At 30.9% G+C, this 20051-nt stretch overlaps 1 protein-coding gene across 1 annotated transcript; it reads right to left on the bottom strand.

Moving 5' to 3' along the window:
• Positions 1-460: 460 nt before the first annotated feature.
• On the bottom strand, positions 461-2259 carry LOC127135874 (uncharacterized). The gene is made up of 5 exons (XM_051062502.1): positions 1645-2259; positions 1127-1560; positions 875-1036; positions 700-793; positions 461-607 (listed from the first exon to the last, which is right to left on the bottom strand). Exons 1-5 carry the CDS (start codon positions 2257-2259, stop codon positions 461-463), a joined length of 1452 nt encoding a protein of 483 aa, XP_050918459.1.
• Between the last annotated feature and the right edge of the window lie 17792 nt (positions 2260-20051).

A 20051-nucleotide genomic window follows, 5' to 3' on the forward strand; every position in this document is an offset into this window, starting at 1 on the left:
TATCTCATGAAACCAAAACACGACGATGAAGGCTTGCAACCGAAACATGATCCGGGAAATTTGAAAAATAAAACGAGAGAACATCACTTGACTGAGCCAATACAAATAAGAAAACCAGATGCTAAAAAAAGGATGACTGAAAGGCTAAGATGTAAAAGAAAAGGAATGCAAGGCCAGATGCAGTGTAGGATGAATGCATGGAAGAAATAAACTCAATCTTTCTCATATTTTAATTTGTTCTTGACGACATCAATTCACAACAATGATGAAAGAGAAAATGTGAAACAAAGAAATGATGATGAAAGATAGAAGCAGTGTAGGATGAATGCATGGAAGAAAACATGCCTCAAGTCTAGAGAGTAACTACTTCTTTCAGGTTGTAACTTTTTGCATTTGTGTTTTTGTTAGATTTTTAAAATTGTGGAGAACTGCCGAAATCTCACTGACCTTGATTTAGGTCTCATTGTCCATCAAGTGTCCTCAGAGACAAGCAGTGATAGACAATGAGACCTAAATCAAGGTCAGTGAGATTTCGGCAGTGTGATACATCCAATGTATGCAGATTTTTGGCATTCCTTGCAAGTGACAAGGCTGTCAAACGGCCAACCTGGATTAAGCAAAAATGTCAGAGACGCTCGAAAAACAAATTGATATAACCTTAATTCAAAAATCGGTTAAATCGATATTGTAAAACATTACCTTGTCAATGCTAGTAAGTGAAAGTTCTTCCAAGGTTTTGCCAGCAATCTTCAAAAAAGCAGCAATCTTCAAAAAAGCAGCAATTGCCTCATCACTGAGTTAAGATCAAGATTACATGCAGTAAGCACTCTGAAACATCATCCAAAGAAACCTCAAAAAGTATAACTGAAACCACCTAAATGGACTGCGACCGAGCTTCAAAGTACTCAATTGTCGAAATCTATTCTTAAAATATACTAGAGATGAATCTGTCAATTTGCACAAATTCGTAATATCAAGCACATTCAACGTACGAGAAAAATTAGCAATGAATCTCATCGACGGATCCGTCAAATTTCTGCACAAGAACAAATTTAAAACATTAAGCCTAACCGCGAAGTAACTTTTCGCAATATAATGAAAGAATAATGAATCACACCACACTTACACGCAGTCCTTTAAAACAAGAACCTTAATGTTGCAACCGCATGCCATGATGTAATCCTTGATAAACTGGTGAGAAAGATCTCGAATACCAGCTAGTGACAGCACTTGTAACTGTTTGAATCGCTTCAAGGCTTGCAAAATCCCTTTCGTATTAAAGAAATTGAAGCCATCAATATACAACTCTCTCAGAGTTGATCCAAATGAATCAGCCAAATTGTCAAGACCAGCGGCAGTCAGACTGACACATTTGGTTAGATTTACATATGTAAGTGCTTTTACAGAAGAAACAAGTAACTCCAATCCTCTATTATTAAGCTGGTATGCACCGATGATGGATAGGCTCGTTAGTTTCGACAAGGAGTTTTGTGGTTTTGCTAATGTTTCTGATACTGTTTCATCAGTTATAATGGAACCACACTTGTCAAGCTGTAGAACCTATTTCATAAAATAAGAATGTTGTAAAGAAAGAAACACGTTGAATTGTGACAAGAATGGAAGAGATGAATTGAATGAACGTGCCTCTAATTCAGAAGTGACCAAAGTTCGAAAATATTTGAGAAATTCTAGTCTTGTGAACCGGGAACAATCTCTGAGCTGAATATGAGTAGGAGAGCCAGTAAGAAGTAGTTCAAGAAAGCGACCATCGATTTCTCTTGAATAACGCAGCAAATTGCTAAGCTTTTGTTTCTGTTTGTTACTAACAGCGGAGAAAAAAGCAAATGGATTAGAATGGTTATCAAGAACTTTAAGAGTGAGTTGTTGCAACGATGGAGCACGTGGCTCTGGTGGAATTGTAGGGATATGGACATTGGTACGAGTATCAGGGTCTGCAAAATTGTACAAGTGTATGCCTATCAAAGTATGATGAGGAGGTTTTTGATGCAAAAGAGGCTGGTTCAGAAGTTGAGTGAATGTATCATCTTGTTGATGCAGAAGTTGAGTGTATGCATCATCTTGTGGATGCAGAAGTTGAGTGAATGTATCATCTTGTTGATTCAGACATAGAAGTTCAGTGAATGTTCCTTGGTCGCTTGGATTTTGAAAGCGAAGGATGGAAGAAATTTCATTGTCAGAAGAATAAGAAGAACTAGGTTGTTGTTGTTGTTGTTGTTGGGTGGGACTGGTTGGTTCCATTTTGTGTTTTGTGTTTTGTGTTATGTTCTTGTTTTAGGAACTGAAACTAATGGATTGATCAAAAACTATGATGTCAATATATATTCAAATGGCTTTGTTGTTGGAAAACTATAACGGCTTTTGGGTTTCTTTTCTTGTTTAAGTCTGTTAGGTTAGTTATATTTTCTTTTATTGTTTTTCTTTTCTCGTATTTTACCTTCCCACACTTTCCATACTTTCCATAATATATATAAATGTAAAGCTGTATGAAAATATGCAAAGAACATTGGTCTTAAATTTTTTTGAGACACTTATTGATCAATCATGACAAAAAAAAATTAGACACTATATTTATTTACATCTATAGGTGATAAAGATTTATAAGATTATATTTAGTCATGATTTAATGTGAATTTTTTTAAAATTTACTTATACATGATTTATATATATTTTTAAAATTAAAAGAAAATATATAATTAATAATATAAATTTGAGTTAAATATGTTTGTAGTACTCATAAATATTTTAGATTTATTTTTTATCTCTCAAAATATTTATTTTTATTTTTTTTTAAAATATGGATCGGTGTCAACTCGAGAGTTGGTACTTAGGCCAAAAGAATAATGATCAGCGTCAACTCGAGGGTTGATGCTTAGATCAAAATATAAAGACAAGATCATTGTCAATTCGGGGGTTGATACTTGGAACAAAAGAACAATGATTGACGCCAACTCAGGGGTTGATGCTTATATTAAAAGAACAATGATCGCCGTTAACTCGGGAGTTAATGCTTAGATCAAAATATAAAGACAATCGTTGTCAACTCAGGGGTTGACTGGTATCGCAAAATACGATCGTTGGCTGGGAAAATATTCTAGAAAGGACTCCATATGGATAAGATTTACTGGGGAAAGCTCTACAGAGGAAAAGCTCTAAGGGAGATTTTTTAGGGTAACCTCGACTTGGGGAGGAAATTTAGCAGACTCACTAGGGATGCACAATGAGAATACCTGTGGGGTAAAAATTCACTTGGAGAAATACCACTGGCTTGGTTGAGGATTGATCTGGGCTTTCTTGGAAGGTCCTGGATCCTGACCCGTGCTCTGTATGCATGTTTTGATTATATGGCGTAATGATCCACCTCGGTGAATATGATACGTGTGAAATGATGCACGAAATGCTATGATTAATGCATGTAGGTATGCCAAGGGGTGATTGGACTTTCGCAAGGCTCAATTTTATTTTATTGAAAAAGGTCACGCAAAGATAGGCTTTTGAGTACCAATGTTAATTGGTTTTTATGTGCTAATGAGATTGGGACTTTTGGGTACCAATGATGCTTGAATTTTGGTTTCATTGCATGAAACTGGATTTGGAGTTGCCAATGAACACCGGATTTTGAAAAAATGGTGCCAATGAAGACTGGACTTTGTTTTCTTGAAAATGTCAATGAATATTTAACTTTTGAGTACCAATTACGCTTGGATTTTGGTTTATTCATCGATATTGGTTATCGAATTATCGATGAACATCGAATTTTGAAAAATGGTGCCAATGAAGATTGGACTTTAGTTTTGAAGGTGTCAATAAAGATTAGAATTTGGTTACGAAGGTGTCAATGAAGATTTGACTATGGACTTTTTCTAGTTGTCAATAAAGATTGGACTTTGGTAGGTGGAAAAGGTTGACTTCTCGACACTCTAAATTTTGACAATGTTGCGATCGGAAGGCAGACATGGGTGCTCTTGATTCCCCAAGTTTGATCTGTTGCTGGAAAGATGCACATTCGTTCATGGGAGAACTTTGACTTTGATGTTTACTAGGCCATGGTTACCTGTGGATGATATCATGTCTTGGGCATCGAGCGCATCATTGGGAATTGTTGATCTCCTTCAGACATTTCATAATCAAAACAATTTACTGTCTTTTTCAATGTTTTTTTTATTATTGCCCAAAGTTTTAATGCAATGTTTATCCAAAATAGTTGACATTTCGTAAACAAGCAGAAACACAAAAATAGAGAAAGCTTAGATGAAGAAATCATTTTTATTCAAATGAAGAATTGACCCATAAATGGGTGATAATGCATAATGATGAAATTCTTATAAGAGGTAATTTTTGAGATAGAAGAAAGTAAAATGGAAATGGGAACTGTTTTAAGTTTCCATCGAATTACAACATTGTTATCTTCCTTATGTCTTCAAGAATCACAACACTCTGCTTCTGAGGAGAGCGACTGGATTGATTCTTCCTGATTTGAGTTTTCCATTGTAGCGTAGGTTCATGGACCGTAGTCTCTTACCTTTGGAAAATCCCTAACTTTTTCCTGGACAATCCTTTTGGGTTTTCAGTCCATCGGGATACCCTTTTTACCCTAAGTCGCTCTTTCAGGTTTTCCGAGTTTTATTATTTTTCTTTTTATACCTAATTTTTTTCTGGACGATTATATTATTTTTTGTCCACCGGGATACCCTCTTTTACCTAAGTCGCCCTTTTGGTTTTCGACTTAGGTGGCTTTGTATTTCTCTTTTTAGGAAAAATATTTTTTGACTGCGTCCGAATTCAATTGAAGTGGAAATTATTCAGATGAAATTCCTCCCATGATCAATTTGGGTTTCTATTTACCCTTCCCTCTTCATCTCCATCCCTCTTCTTCCCCAATCCATCATTGACCAATGAAATCTCTTCATGTCTAATGCTAGTTGATTCATCAATGACCTTGTGTCAGATGAATCAACATGAGTCAGACTGAGATAGGTTCCCCCCATTTCTTTAAGTGTGTGGTATGTTTTAGGAGTTTGGTTCTTTGTACCAAATCTCTAACATGCATTAACACCTATATTTTTATTGCCCGACCTCAGATAGTTGTGACTTCTACATAAGTCCAATTACGATTGCTTAACATAGAGCTAAAATTGATCAAGAAGGCATAACATTCTAGTAAGTGAGATTGTAAGTCTCCCATTCTTCATGTCATTGTGTGAAGACTTGACCTTTTTTTCTTTCATGAGAGCTAGTGGCATACTTGTTAATGGATGATATCTTGGTTCAAGGATTAATACTTGTAAATGAATGATTGAGTGTTATCCAAAGAATGACTTAACAATTAAAATTCTTCACTAACATTTAACTAACACTTTATTATTTTGATTTACTTTCAAATAATTTACTTAATGCAATTTAAATTTCAGTATATTTATCATTCATCTGCCATTTACATTTCACACAACTTGTTTATGTTTTAATTCTTTTCACTTTGCTCATTTGAGCCATATCTTGTGATTGTATATGTTGTTTTCTTGTGATTTTGTTTTGTTTGTGGTCTTAGGATCTTAAAGTACCTAATAACGACAAAAACCCTAAAAACATACTGGTGGGCTGTTGGACTTGATTTGAACTTTTGGACTTAGGATAGGCAACTTCCCTATGCTTTGAGGACTTAGCTAATTCCACTATCTAAGACTGAGTTATCCTTACCTATACCTTTCATCTGATGCAAGAGCCTTGAATGAATTTGACTCATCTGTCACTTTGACTTTATGCCTACTTGTTATACTATTATTATTATTATTGATGTATGATAATTGTCCTGAGTTGACCAAGGGATCTTTTTATCTGATGTATTGAAAGAAATTGAAGACTACTAGCTATTGGATTGCTTGCTTGGATATTCTGGCTATCTTTATTTGATGCCTTTCATCTTCATATGGTTTGCTTGGATAATTGCTTATGCTTGTTGTTTGCTAAAGTCCAAAGGGAAAATAGGTTTCTATATGATATTCTTGTCTGTTGGATTGCATCCCATTGGTCAGATCTTTTCAACCCTTAACTTTTAACTTTTAACTTTTGTCAAGGATAGTCCCTTCATCTTCTCCCACTTCTTAAATTTCAAAATCTCTCTCTCTTTTCAAAAATCTTATTTATTTTTGTTTTTTTAACTTATACATGTTTTAATGATTAGAAACTTTGGTCTTATGTCAATGAATTTTCAAACTTTTTCTTAATTAAACTTGCGAATGAATGTAACCATATTGACTTCAAATTTCAAAAAGACAAAAAAAACTAACAACCCCATTCAAATCTTTGGCCCTTTGGTGTCTTTTTCTGTTGAACCTTTGATTAAAATCAATTCACCAACTTCTTTGAAATTTTTACCATTAACTACGGGATTTTGATCCTTTGTTTTTATGTTGGTACGTAGGCATAAGACCGAAGGTCTTGTCAAACACAAAAATATAATAAATGAATTATTTTATCATCTCCCCGCTCTATATTTTATCAAACATCATTTTGACCAAAACACTTGCACACAAAAAAGGGCTCCATAGGAATACCTAGGACACTTTGGGTGCTAATACCTTCCCTTTGTGTAACCAACTCCTTACCTGAAATCTCTGACATTTTATTAGTTTTGATTTGAAAACTTTTTATCTTTGAGTTTTGTTCGTACTTTTACATTTTCTTTTGGAAACAATAAAAGCGCGGTGGCGACTCTGATTTTATCGACGTCAAGTTTATCCATAGTTTGATGGTCATGAATTTACCGCTACACATCTCACATTCATTTTTATGAGGATGATATGTATAATTGGATAAAAATTAATGTGATTACCAATAATGGCCATTTGTTTTTATTTTGTTGTTGGATGATTTGAAAACCTCGTAACGAAGAATCTTTCAAAGACAACAATCGCTCTCTGGAATATTCTTTGTCAAATAACTAATCATTTATATTTTACACTCTACCAGCATTGTTTTAGTGGTTCTAATAAGATATCATCCATTAGACTTGTGCCTTGGCACCCCCTCCCTGGAGAATGTGATAAATGTAAATGTAGATGGTAATTCAATTGGTAATCTAGGGTCATCCAACTTTGATGGTCTTTTGAGAAACTTTTCCGAAGGTTGGATCAAAGATTTTGCATGAAGTTGTGGTTTCACCTCTAATATTTAATTTTGAGAAACTTAAAAATCTAAAATTTCTCTAATTTATAACAACTAAAAAGTTGTATTTAATTGGTTTGGAGGATTTTGGAGGATTTAAACAAATTATTCAAAAATAACTATGGTTGTAATAATATTTTAAAAGGGTTTAATAGTTTTACACTATCATCCAATAAAAATATATCATTTCGCCATGTCATACCAGTATTTTAAAATTTTCAGTCTGACTTGACGGGATGCATGGTCGTCATTAATTGACCGTGTAAAATAAATTTACACTGTCAATGCATCATCCCTTTTCTCATTTTAAAAATAAAGAAATATACTTTAAAAAATGTAAAATATTTCTCCATAGTTTTTTAAAACTTCTTTTTTGAAGCTCTTCCTTACCCTTCTCTCCAAACTTTAAAAAAAAATCTTTTTGAATTATCCTTCTCCTCTTTAGATCAATTGGTCATGGAATATAAATTCTAGTCTGTTTAAACTTTTTTCCTAAAGACTTGAACCCTAACTTGTAAAAATAATCAACGGCTCAAATTTGGATTTTTGACCGTTATAAATAGCATTGATAGTCCCATCTAACAAAATAAGGATGTCCTTCCGGAATCACAAGCATTTAAATTAGTGGTTTCCAAATCTACTAAAAAGAACTAGATCTGACATAAACTTAAGAGACTGAGAGTAGATGAAGATATGGAGTAAGGAAGTTTTTAGGAATGTGCACTCTTGAGTAAAAAATGTTGAAACCAACTTAAACAATCTCCAACTTCAACTTGATGTGGAAGGATATCCTGATCATTTAATCTCCAACTTCAACTTCACCTACTACAGTTTTCTCATGTTGTCGCCGTTTCATCTTGCCGCCACCACCATGATTGCCGTCTTCGTCTTCATTTTTTATGAGATTTTTAATTGATTGTATGGTGGTGTTTGGGTGAAAGTCATGCTGACTTTGGCTGTTTAAAGTCAAGTATGATCCAATATTATCTTCATTTTGTTGCTAGTCATGTTTGTTTTTTTAGGACAACTTTATTATTTTTTATAATGATTCAATTATTTTTTCATGTGTTTTATTTTCTCTCTTTCAATTATTATTTGTTTAAATAGCTATTATTATTTATTTCTATAACTTAATGTTTTATAAATTGTTGTGTTGTATAGTATTATGAATTAAATATTATAGAAATTTTAATTTTATAAATATTTTATATGATTAAATGAACCATCAAGATCAAAATATAGTTTATTTGATCAATAATAATATAACTATTTTTGGATATTTATTAATATTTTATTTGTAATTTAATATATTTTAGAATATTTAAAAAATTGAAAATTTTGTGTTTGATTATTTGTGTTATTTATGAATGGACAAATTATTTTTTTGGTGAATTTTACTTAAAGTTGTTTTTATTTTATTTAACTTGTATTTAATTAAAATTTGTGTCTCCCTTATCAAATATATATATATATATATATATATATATATATATATATATATATATATATATATATATATATATATATATATATATATATATATAATTTGTCAATTTTCAGTGTCTCTTTTTTGAATCAAATTTATATTTTATTAAAATATCTCCTTTTGGTATCTTTTTATTAAAATCTCTTTCTTCTCCTTCCATCGGTTCAACCGAAAGGACCATTAGCTGAGAGGGTCTGATTTGGTCCTTCCTATTTCCAGAATATCTTTCTTTTTATTTATATTATTTACTGTTTATAAAAAAAATTGGCTAGAATAATGCATTGTTAAGAAAAATTAAAATACTCATCAAAATTTATTATAAACATTATAATGATATAAAATAAAATAAATAAAAATACGGAAATAATTTTTTTAAGTTATGGTGTATTGAAAAATTATATCGCTTGAAAAAATTAAATAATTTAGTTTTTATGATAATAAATTAACTTTATTAGAATAAGTAAGGGGTTAAAATGTGTCTTATAGATACATGATTTACAAATGGTTGTATGGAAAAAAAATTATATAATTTTAATGATAAAAAAATTCTCCATTTAATTTTTAACTTGTACTCTTAAATACAAATTAGCATTACCATTAAAAAAATTAAAAATACTCAAAACAATTTATTTAAAAATTATCTATAATTTTTATTTTTTTGTTTGATATTAAAAATTTAATTCATATTTATATTTGAAACAGATTTCTAAATATAAAAAACTTATTTTTAGTTTTTTATACATATTTATTTTTAAAAGTATTTCCCACGATGATCTAGGGTTCAATCCCCTAACAAAAATATTTATTTATATTTATAAACTAGTATAAAAAGTTATTTATTTATAAATCAATAATTTAAAAAAAAAAATATTTTTATTTAACTTATATTTTGACAATTACATAAAAGTTTAACAAACATAATAAATTATATTTCTATTGCAATTACAAATTTATGTCATTTACTAATAATAGATTTCTATTTTTTTAAGACAATACGTTTTGTCACTCCTAGTTTTTATGATAATAAATTAACTCGGCTTGAAGAATGTAATGTTAAAGAAACTAAAATATTCACATCAAATAATTTACTTTAAACATAATGTATAATTTTTATTTATTGTTTGATATTAAAAAAAAACTCATATTATTCAATCTTACAAATGGTATTTTTTTTAAATCAATAAAAAACTTATTTTTACATTCTTTTTAAGTCCAAATTTTTGGATATTCCTTATTTGTCTAAATTTCACATTCATATTTGTCAATTAATAATCATAAATTATCACTTACATTTTGACATTGTTGTCCAAGTTTTATAAACACGTAGTAAATGATATTAAAGTTATAAAATCGCATTAATTTACTAACTATACAAGATAATAGTAGAAGGAAAAAATTAATATCTCACTATTCATTATAACTTCTCACTTAATATCCGAAAATAATGTTACACTTACGCAGATTTCCATCTAGTATTAATTTATTCATATCATTTCGTATTCTATATTTAGAAAATATCTTACACATTTATTTCTATTACGCACGCTTATATTATTATGAATATTTATTTCTTGGTATTTTCTTTATTTCCTTTCTTTTTGCTATTATTCCAAATCCTCAAGCTGGTTTTGTAGCAAAACTGTTTATATTATTCTCTATCTTCTTTCTTTCCAGCAACGAAACTTTTTATGAATCAATGAGTTTCATGCAGAGAATGTACGCAACTAATCAAAATACTCAAAATGAGCAACAACAACGACACTGTTTTTCTTACGGTCTTCCTTCAAACTCTGATGTAGCTTCTATCATGCAACAACTCCACGGTCACGGTTTTACCAACCATGAAATTTCTATCATCCTTGCCAATTACATTCTAAGAGACCAAACAACATATAATGTTGTTCCCCTTCGCAAGAGAGAAACTGAAGATTGTTATTACCCAGGTCTTGTTCCTAGAGAACCTTGTGATTCTTCTAAACCTATAATATGGTACAATTTTTTAGATCACACAGTGGTTTTTATCTCTGACAGAGATCAAGTCAAGAAGATTATTAGAGGAAAGAAATAGACAAATGTTTCTCTTGCACTTAATTATACATTTATACCGTATTTTATAGAAATATACATATACTCCTCATGTTATCACACCTTGGAACAATGGACAACTAAATTAAAGGATATTTTTTTAAAAATAATCATGTTTTTTAAAAATAATATCAAAATAATCATTAATTAATCAATGCGTTATTTGCATTGGCGCGGTGCAGCCTCTTAATGTTATTTTTATTAGGCTTGATCCAACACCCGAACACTTTGTATGATTATGATATGAATTATATAATCTAATCATTTTGTTTACTGTATCCATTTCGATTCATTGACAGCTTCCTCTTTAATAAATTTCATGGACGCATCAGATTTAGGACTTTCTAATATAGTTTATATGGTTAAATATAAATATTTTAAATTTTATTTTAAATTTTTTAAAATATTTTTATTAAAGAATGATTTTTCTAAATTTTTTATCCCGTCTTTATATTTTTAATCTAAGCATCAACGCCGAAGTTAACATCGATCATTTTTCTTTTGATCTAAGCATTAACCCTCGAATTGACGTCAATCATTATCATTTTAATCTAAGCACCAACCCCTAAGTTGAAGTCGATCATTGTTTTTGTTATCTAAGCATTAACCATTGAGTTGACGTTGATCAATGTTCTTTTGATATAAGCATCAACCCCCGAGTTGACGCCTATCATTGATATTTTGATTTAAACATCAACCCCCGAGTTGATGCTGATAATTGTTATATTAATCTAAGCATCAACCCTTGATTTGACGCCAATGGTTGTTGCTTTGATCTAAGTATCAACCGTTAAGGTGATGTCGATCATTATTCTTTTGATCTAAGCATCAGCCCCCGAGTTGACGACGATCATTATTATTTTGATATAAGCATCAACCCTCGAGTTGACATTGATCATTGTTCTTTTGATCTAAGCATCAACCCCCGAGTTGACGACGATCATTATTATTTTGATATAAGCATCAACCGTTAAGGTGATGTCGATCATTATTCTTTGATCTAAGCATCAGCCCCCGAGTTGACGACGATCATTATTATTTTGATATAAGCATCAACCCTCGAGTTGACACTGATCATTGTTCTTTTGATCTAAGTATCAACCCCCGAGTTGACGACGATCATTATTATTTTGATATAAGCATCAACCCTCGAGTTGACATTGATCATTGTTCTTTTGATCTAAGTATCAACCCCCAAGTTGATGTTGATCATTATTCTTTTGATCTAATCATCAACCCCCCGATTTGGCGTCGATCATTGTTCTTTTGATCTAAGCATCAACCCCGAGTTGACGCTGATAATTATACTTTTGATCTAAGCATCAACCCCCAAGTTGATGTCGATCATTTTTTCTTTTGATCTAAGCATGAACCCCTGAGTTGACACGAATCTTGTCTTTATATATTTTAATCTAAGCATCAACCCCCGAGTTGACCCTGATCATTGTTATTTTGATCTAAACATTAACCCCTGAGTTAAAGTCGATCGTTGTTATTTTAATTTATGCATCAAACCCCCGAGTTGACGCTGATCACTGTTATTTTGATCTAAGCATCAATCCCTGAGTTTATGCCAATCATTGTTATTTTTATCCTAGCATCAACCCCTGAGTTGATGTCGATATTGTCTTTATGTTTTAATCTAAGAATCAACCCCCGAGTTAATGTCGATCTTGTCTTTATGATTTGATCTAACCATAATCCCCCGAATTGACATTGATCTTGCCTTTATATTTTGATTTAAAATCAACGCCCGAGTTGATGATGGTCTTTCATCCTATCCTAGTTTATTTGTTTTCCTAACCTTGCTACATTTCATTTCCACATTTCAGAAGATAAAATTTGGATCTTTTCGTATTTAATCATCTTCCACTCTGAAGGTATGAAAACCGTTGGTATTCATACTCCCGAATTCAAGGAAATTAAATAGGGGCAACTGTCATACCCTAATTTTACTCCACCAAATTTATCTATTTATTTACAATTCATTTTTGTTGCGCACATTGCATTTTTCAAGCATAATTCATCAATGTCAAACTAAAAGTAAATAAGGAGGACTTGTGCATTTTGAGTACAAGGTCCATTTTATTAATTTCCATTCCCTCTCTTTACTCAATTGCATTTTAGTTTGATTATCATTTAGAAGTCATCTTAAAAGAATAAATAGATAGATGTCCATAGTTTATTTTGTTAATTTTTATATGTCATTGTTCAAATGCACTTTCTTACACCATGAAAACCGTATTAATAAGTCATTTTGAGTAATGGACCATAATCAATTCATCACATAAAGCCAAAGTCAAAAAGCCATGTTCATTAGATTACACTTGATCATATTATTGCCATTTCAATTTGAAAAGAAACTAAATTATGTTAAATTTAAATTTCATTCATAACCACATTATTACATCACCTTTATCATCTCATTTATTATAGTATTACCATCGTCATCATGCCCAATTTTCTTTACATACCATTTATCTAAATGAGAAATCAAAAGCAAAATTGAATTTAAAGAGAAAACAAACAAAAATAAAAATATCATCATCCACGTTATCACGGCTGGAAAAATGACAGAGTCGTCATCATCATTTATTCGTTCCTAATGAACAAAGAAATAATGATAACATCTAATGGTTAAGAGTGAGAGACTAGGTTCAGGAATCACTTAAATGGGGGAAGGTGTTAGGCATCCCTTACCTCCATTGTATTCAATGGGATCCTCATTTCATTTTAGGGTTAATGTGTTTCTAAGGAATGTTTGCTTTAATATTTATTAATTGTTTAATTAATTATTTATTTACAAAAAAAATGTTTTATTATTAACACAAAAAAATTTATTAAGAGGAAAAGACCTAAAAAAGTTTTTGATTATTGTACTCGCTAGAGTTTACAACTATACTACGTACCCCTATGCTGGATGAAGGATCAGAATGCCCTAGTTTTTGTAAAAAATATTGGTTTGTTTGTTATTTTTAGCTCTTGAAAAGTTCTCACGCATCGGGGGAAGAGAAATAATTGATTTTAGAAAAATGTCCCAATGCACTAGGATATATGACTTATGATTTGAGGTGTGTTAGATTAATTTTATCCCATTTGATAGATTGCAAAAATATAATAGTTAATTTATTTAAGAAAATAAATTAATAATGATATTATATATTTATTTAATAAAAATTATAAAAAGATAATTATATAAACTAAAGTATTATATCCTTTATCCCTAATTTTTTTTATCCTGAAATTCTAAAAATTTTCTTAGAGATTTATCTCATGATTATCCCATTATTGATTACAAAAAAATATAATACTTAACTTATTTATGAAAATAAATATTATATATTTATATGACATATCCTTATCCTGATTTTTATCCCCAATTTATATTCCTTGATTTATCCCCTATTTTTATCCCTGAATTATTTTGCAAAAATATAATATTTGATTTATTTAAAAAATAAATTAGTGATTATATTCGAATATTAGACATAACCCTTATCCACGATTTTATCCCTCGGACAACCCTAGAATTTTATCTCACGTTTTATCCCATGTTCTTATCCCTTGATTATTATCCCATTTGATTGCAAAAATATAATGATTAATTTATTTAACAAAATAAATAAATAATAATATTAAATATTAAATGATAATGATAGATCTCTTTCCTTGATTTTATCCATGATTTATATTCCTTTATTTATCCATTGTTTTTATCCCTTAAAATCCTAGAATTTATCCCATATTTAATCTTAATTTTTGTATCCCAAATTTCTATCCATAATTATTCTGAAAAATCTCAATCAATTAACTATAACTTCATTATATTAATCCCTAATCAATTAAATATTTTTTCCTTAATTATTTGAATAATAGAAAATAAAAAATAAAAAATCAAACTATAAAAATAAATAAAATATTGAAATATTAAAAATCCTAATTAAGACTTATTTGATCATCAATTTTAACTAGTTAATTTCTAATTATCTCGATAAAATTACCTTAGTTAATCCCTAATCAATCATAAAATATAAAATATTAATTATATTTGCTTTAGAGTTTTTATATTCGATTATCAAAGAAATGTTTTTTATTATTGGGATTTGGATTCAAATTGTTTTTTTAAACAAAAAAATGTTACAGATTTCTTTTTAATTTGAAATAGTTTAGGAATAGTTTATTTTTTTTAAGAAACAATTTATTAGTTTTTTTATGATATGTTTAATTTTAATTATGATACTAAAAAGATTTGCTCACAATATTTGATTTTAAAAAAATAGATTTATAATATTATCTTATAAAAAAGGGGATTTATGATATTTAGTTTTTTTTTAAGTTTTATTATATTAGTCTTAAAAGAATATTTATGATATGCGTTTCATAATGTTAGTTAAAAATTTAACCTTAAAAAAAGAAGAAATTTTTTTTCATAGGATTGCCTCATGACATTAGAAAAAGTTGTTTAAAAAATATTTTTTTTTTTATAAATTGCTTGAAAAAAAAACATAAAAGATTGATATATGATTTTTTTTAATATGAAATAAGAACATAATTATATGTTTCAAAATAAATCATTATATAGTACTAATATATATCCAAAAGCACACAAGTATCATATAAATAAATTAAGACAACCAAGCACAACAACAACCAAATCCTATTACAAATGTATAAACAAGAATAGGAGACCAACATATAGAGAGGAGGATTTCCCTGATTTTGCCTTGATATATTTAATGGAACATGAATTGCAGGAATGACGGGAGCTTAAAGCTTTGTAAATTTAGATGAAAAAATAATTTTAAATAAATAAAAATAATCTAATAATGATAAAAAAAATTGATTTTTTTTATTCTTTTGATTTTTTGAGATTTTATGTATGAAATAATGATTTAATGAAAATATAATATTTTAAAAAATACATTAATAACAAATACGAAAATAATAATTAAATGATAAAAAATGATATTTTGGATTCGAACTCATAACATTACCCTTTGTAACTCTTTGTAATCCTTTTAAAACCAACTATATCATTCTATTTATTAAAAATAAAATAGCATTAGCGAGCATATAATAATAATCTTAATAATAATACTAATAACCTCATTATGATCCTAATTAAATAATATATTAATTAATGATAATTTGATTAATAAAAAAATAATTTAACCCTAATTAATCCCAATATTAATCTAGTCCTAAATAACAATAATTCAACTTAATATCAATATGTAAAAAATAAAATAAAAATAATACTAATATTAATTTATGTCCATTTAACTAAAAACGTTATTATAATTTATTCTATCTCTGTTATTAAAACAAATAATTTCCCTAATTATTATTTTTTACTAATGTGTTTTTATAAGACAAAATTTCCTAGTTACAAATGGTAACATCCCTCTAGCATAACTCCCTAAATTATTAGGTTCCAATCAACATCCATGAATTAAAACAAATCCCTTAGAGGGATTAAAAAGTCAAAATGGCCCCCCTTTGACTTTTTAGGTCATTGGGGTTGACCAGATGCCTCATAAAGGGCATCGAGCATGTCAATGACCTAGATTCTAAGTCAATAATAAGAAAGAAAGAAGGGTCAAAATTTGGGGTATGACAGTTGTCCCTATTTAATCAGCTTCAAACTGAGATGATGATGATAACGAGTTTTCATCTTCTCAGGGAGGAGATGGTTAAAGATAAAGAGGAACCCTAATTTTGAACCCAGGGTTAATAGACTCTAGAGCCGAGCCAGGATTGACCAATCCTTGGTGCTCTGTTGGCATCCCACTTTGATGTATCCCTGATAATATCTCCTTGCATACGATTCCCATAATTACATAAATCGGGCAGGACTCGAATGATCCTCCTGTCGTTGTTTGATAACCCTAGTAGAACCCCAGGATGGGAAAATTCCATCTAGGTCACTCATGTCCCTCAGCATGCTTCAAGGAGTACCCATTAACTGCCTTTATGGTCATCCAGTTACGGACAATGTTTGATTAGCAATAAGACACTCGACTCTACATCTAGGGTCCATAGTGGTTTCAGGTCGAAGGGTGGTATACACCACTATCACCATGAGAATAACTTATGACACTTTGCATAACATTCTATATAGTATTCTCATAGCGGGTCAATCCAGTATAAATATTACTCTTAATATTCATACCTATGTTTAAGACTTGATAACTCCTTATCCATGATCCATGAGATGTGATCATCAATCTATATACATAATAGTCTTAATGCTTTAATGTTATCCCACGTTACAACAAAGCTCGACTACGAATACTTTAAGAATAATGTCTTTATGTTTAATGGGATCTCATGATTAAGTCACACTTGATACATTAAACGGACTAGCTATTCTAGGGACTTTACTAAACAAACATAATAAAGAAAAAGCCTTTTATTATTAATAAATAATTCGATACAAGTACCAAAAGTATTGGCCTCTAGGGCACACTAACAATCTCCCACTAGCACTAAAGTCAATCAGGCATACCCCTAATGCCCATAGATCTAGTATGACCATCATACTTCTGCTGCACAAGAGGCTTTGTTAGTGGGTCAACAATATTGTCAAGTATAGGCACTCTGCATATTTTCACATCTCCTCTATCTATTATCTCTCGAATGAGGTGATAACGCCTAAGTATGTGTTTGGATTGTTGGTGAGATATAGGCTCCTTAGCTTGTACGATAGCACCGTTGTTATCACAATAGAGATCAATGGGATCCAAATGCTATGAACTATGCCAAGTTCACTAATGAACTTTTTGATCCAAATAACTTCCTTTGCTGCACTTGAGGCAACAATATACTCGACCTCGATTGTAGAATTAACAATTGTATCTTGCTTTGAACTTTTCCAGCTCACAGCGCCACCGTTTAAGCAAAACACATAACCAAATTGCAATCTAAAGTCATCCTTATATGTCTGGAAGCTAGCATCGGGGTATCCAATTACAGCAAGCTCTTCCTGACCTCCATATATCAAGAATGAGTCCTTAGTCCTTCTCAAATACTTAAGGATATTCTTGATAGCTACCCAATGAGCATCACCGAGATCAGATTGGTACCTACTCGTTGCACTTAAAACATACGGGACATCTGGTCAAGTACGTAACATGGCATACATGATAGATCCTATTGTAGATGCATATGGAATCTTATTCATGCGATCCCTTTCTTCCTTAGTTGAAGGGGATTGTGTTTTTGATAGACACATGCCATGTTGCATAGGTATGAATCATTTCTTAGAATCATGCATATTAAAGCATCTTGTCACTTTGTCTATGTATGTACTCTGACTTAGGCCAAGCAATTTTTGTGATCTCTCTCTATAGATCCTGATTCCTAATATATAGGCTGCTTCATCTAGGTCCTTTATAGAAAAACATTTCCCCAACCAAGAATTTACTTGTTGCAGGGTAGGAACATCGTTTCCAATGAGTAATATGTCATCTACATATAATACTAGGAAAACGATCATGCTCCCACTAACCTTCTTGTAGACACAAGGATCATATTCATTCTTGATGAATCCATATTGTTTTACTGTTTCATCAAAACAAGGATTCCAACTTCTGGAAGCTTGCTTCAATTCCTAGATTGATCTTTGTAACTTACATATCTTTTCGGCTTCTTCTGGTATGTCAAATCCTTCAGGATGTGTCATGTACACATCCTCAAGAAGATTCCCATTAAGGAAAGCAGTTTTGACATCCATCTGTCATATTTCATAATCATGATATGCAACGATAGCAAGTAAAATTCGAACAGATTTAAGCATTGCAAATGGTGAAAAGGTTTCATCATAGTCAACCCCATGAATTTGTTTATTTCCTTTTGCAACCAGTCTTGCCTTATAGGTATGTACTTACCATCCATGTCAGTCTTCTTTTTGAAGACCCGTTTGCATCCTATAGGGTTACTCCTACATGAGGCTCTACCAAGGTCCAAACCTGGTTTGTGTACATGGAATACATTTCAGATTTCATGGCTTCTAGCCACTTCTCAGACTCGAGACCAATTATGGCATCTTGGTGGGTCACAGGCTCATCTTGATCCATGAGTAATACATCACCTTGATCAGTTATGAGATATCCATATCTCTCAGGTAGGTGAGGTATCCTGCTTGACCTACGTTGGTCTTGTTCTACTTGAGCATGTTTCTCTTCCACAACTACTTGTGTTTCCTACTCTAAGTCCTCCATAGGTGTATCAATGCTTTGTGATTCTTGAATTTCTTCAAGCTCTACTTTCCTCCCACTGATTCCTTTGGAAATAAAATCCCTTTCTAGGAAAACTCTAGTTCGAGCGACAAACACTTTTCCCTCAGAAGGATTGTAGAAGTAATACCCTCTTGTTTCTTTAGGATACCCCACAAATAAGCATTTGTCATATTTGGGCTCAAGCTTAGTTGAAATTTGTCGTTTCACATAAACTTCGCAACCCCAAATCTTCATGTAAGACATATGTGTTTTCTTACCACTCCATATCTCATATGGTGTCTTCTCAACCTTTTTGGATGGAACATAGTTAAGTGTGTAAGCTATTGTCAATATTGCATGTCCCCAAAAGGAGTTTGGAAGATCGGCGTGACTCATCATGGATTGGACCATGTCTAACAAGGTTCGATTTCTTCCCTCAGATACACCGTTCCATTGAGGTGTTCCAGGAGGAGTAAGTTGGGATAGAATCCCACACTCTTTCAGATGGTCATCAAACTCTAGGCTTAAATATTCACCACCTCGATCTGATCGAAGAGTTTTAATATTCTTACCTATTTGGTTCTGTACTTCATTCTTGAATTCCTTGAACTTTTCAAAGGATTCTGATTTGTGTTTCACTAAATACACATAACCATATCTATTGAAATCATCAGTAAATATGATGAAGTACTGAAAACCTCCTCTGGCAGGTATGTTCAATGGTCCACATACATCAGTATGTATGAGGGCCAAAAGATCATTAGCTCTTTCACCTTTTCCTGTGAATGGAGACTTTGTCATCTTTCCAATTAAACAAGATTTGTGTGTCTCATATGATTCATAATCAAAAGAGTCAAAGAGTCCATCTTTATGGAGTTTGGAAATGTGTTTCTCATTTATGTGGCCTAATCGACAATGCCAAATGTATGTTGGATTTAACTCATTAGGTTTCATCCTTTTAGTATTAATGTTATAAATATGCATTTCAAGATCAAGGGCATATAACCCATTGTTCATTTTTGTAGTAGCATAGAATATATCATTCAAATAAATGGAGCAACAATGGTTCTTTATTATAA

This window comes from Lathyrus oleraceus, chromosome 4, assembly GCF_024323335.1.
Source record: "Lathyrus oleraceus cultivar Zhongwan6 chromosome 4, CAAS_Psat_ZW6_1.0, whole genome shotgun sequence".
Classification (NCBI taxonomy): domain Eukaryota; kingdom Viridiplantae; phylum Streptophyta; class Magnoliopsida; order Fabales; family Fabaceae; genus Lathyrus; species Lathyrus oleraceus.

Excerpts from the sequence above, each read along its gene's own strand:
- LOC127135874 (XM_051062502.1), bottom strand. The coding sequence starts at position 2,259 with ATGGAACCAACCAGTCCCACCCAACAACAACAACAACAACAACCTAGT. Across the intron at positions 794-874 it reads CTCGGTCGCAGTCCATTTAG|TGATGAGGCAATTGCTGCTT; the intron begins GTGGTTTCAGTT and ends ATCTTAACTCAG. Across the intron at positions 608-699 it reads CACTTACTAGCATTGACAAG|GTTGGCCGTTTGACAGCCTT; the intron begins GTAATGTTTTAC and ends TGCTTAATCCAG.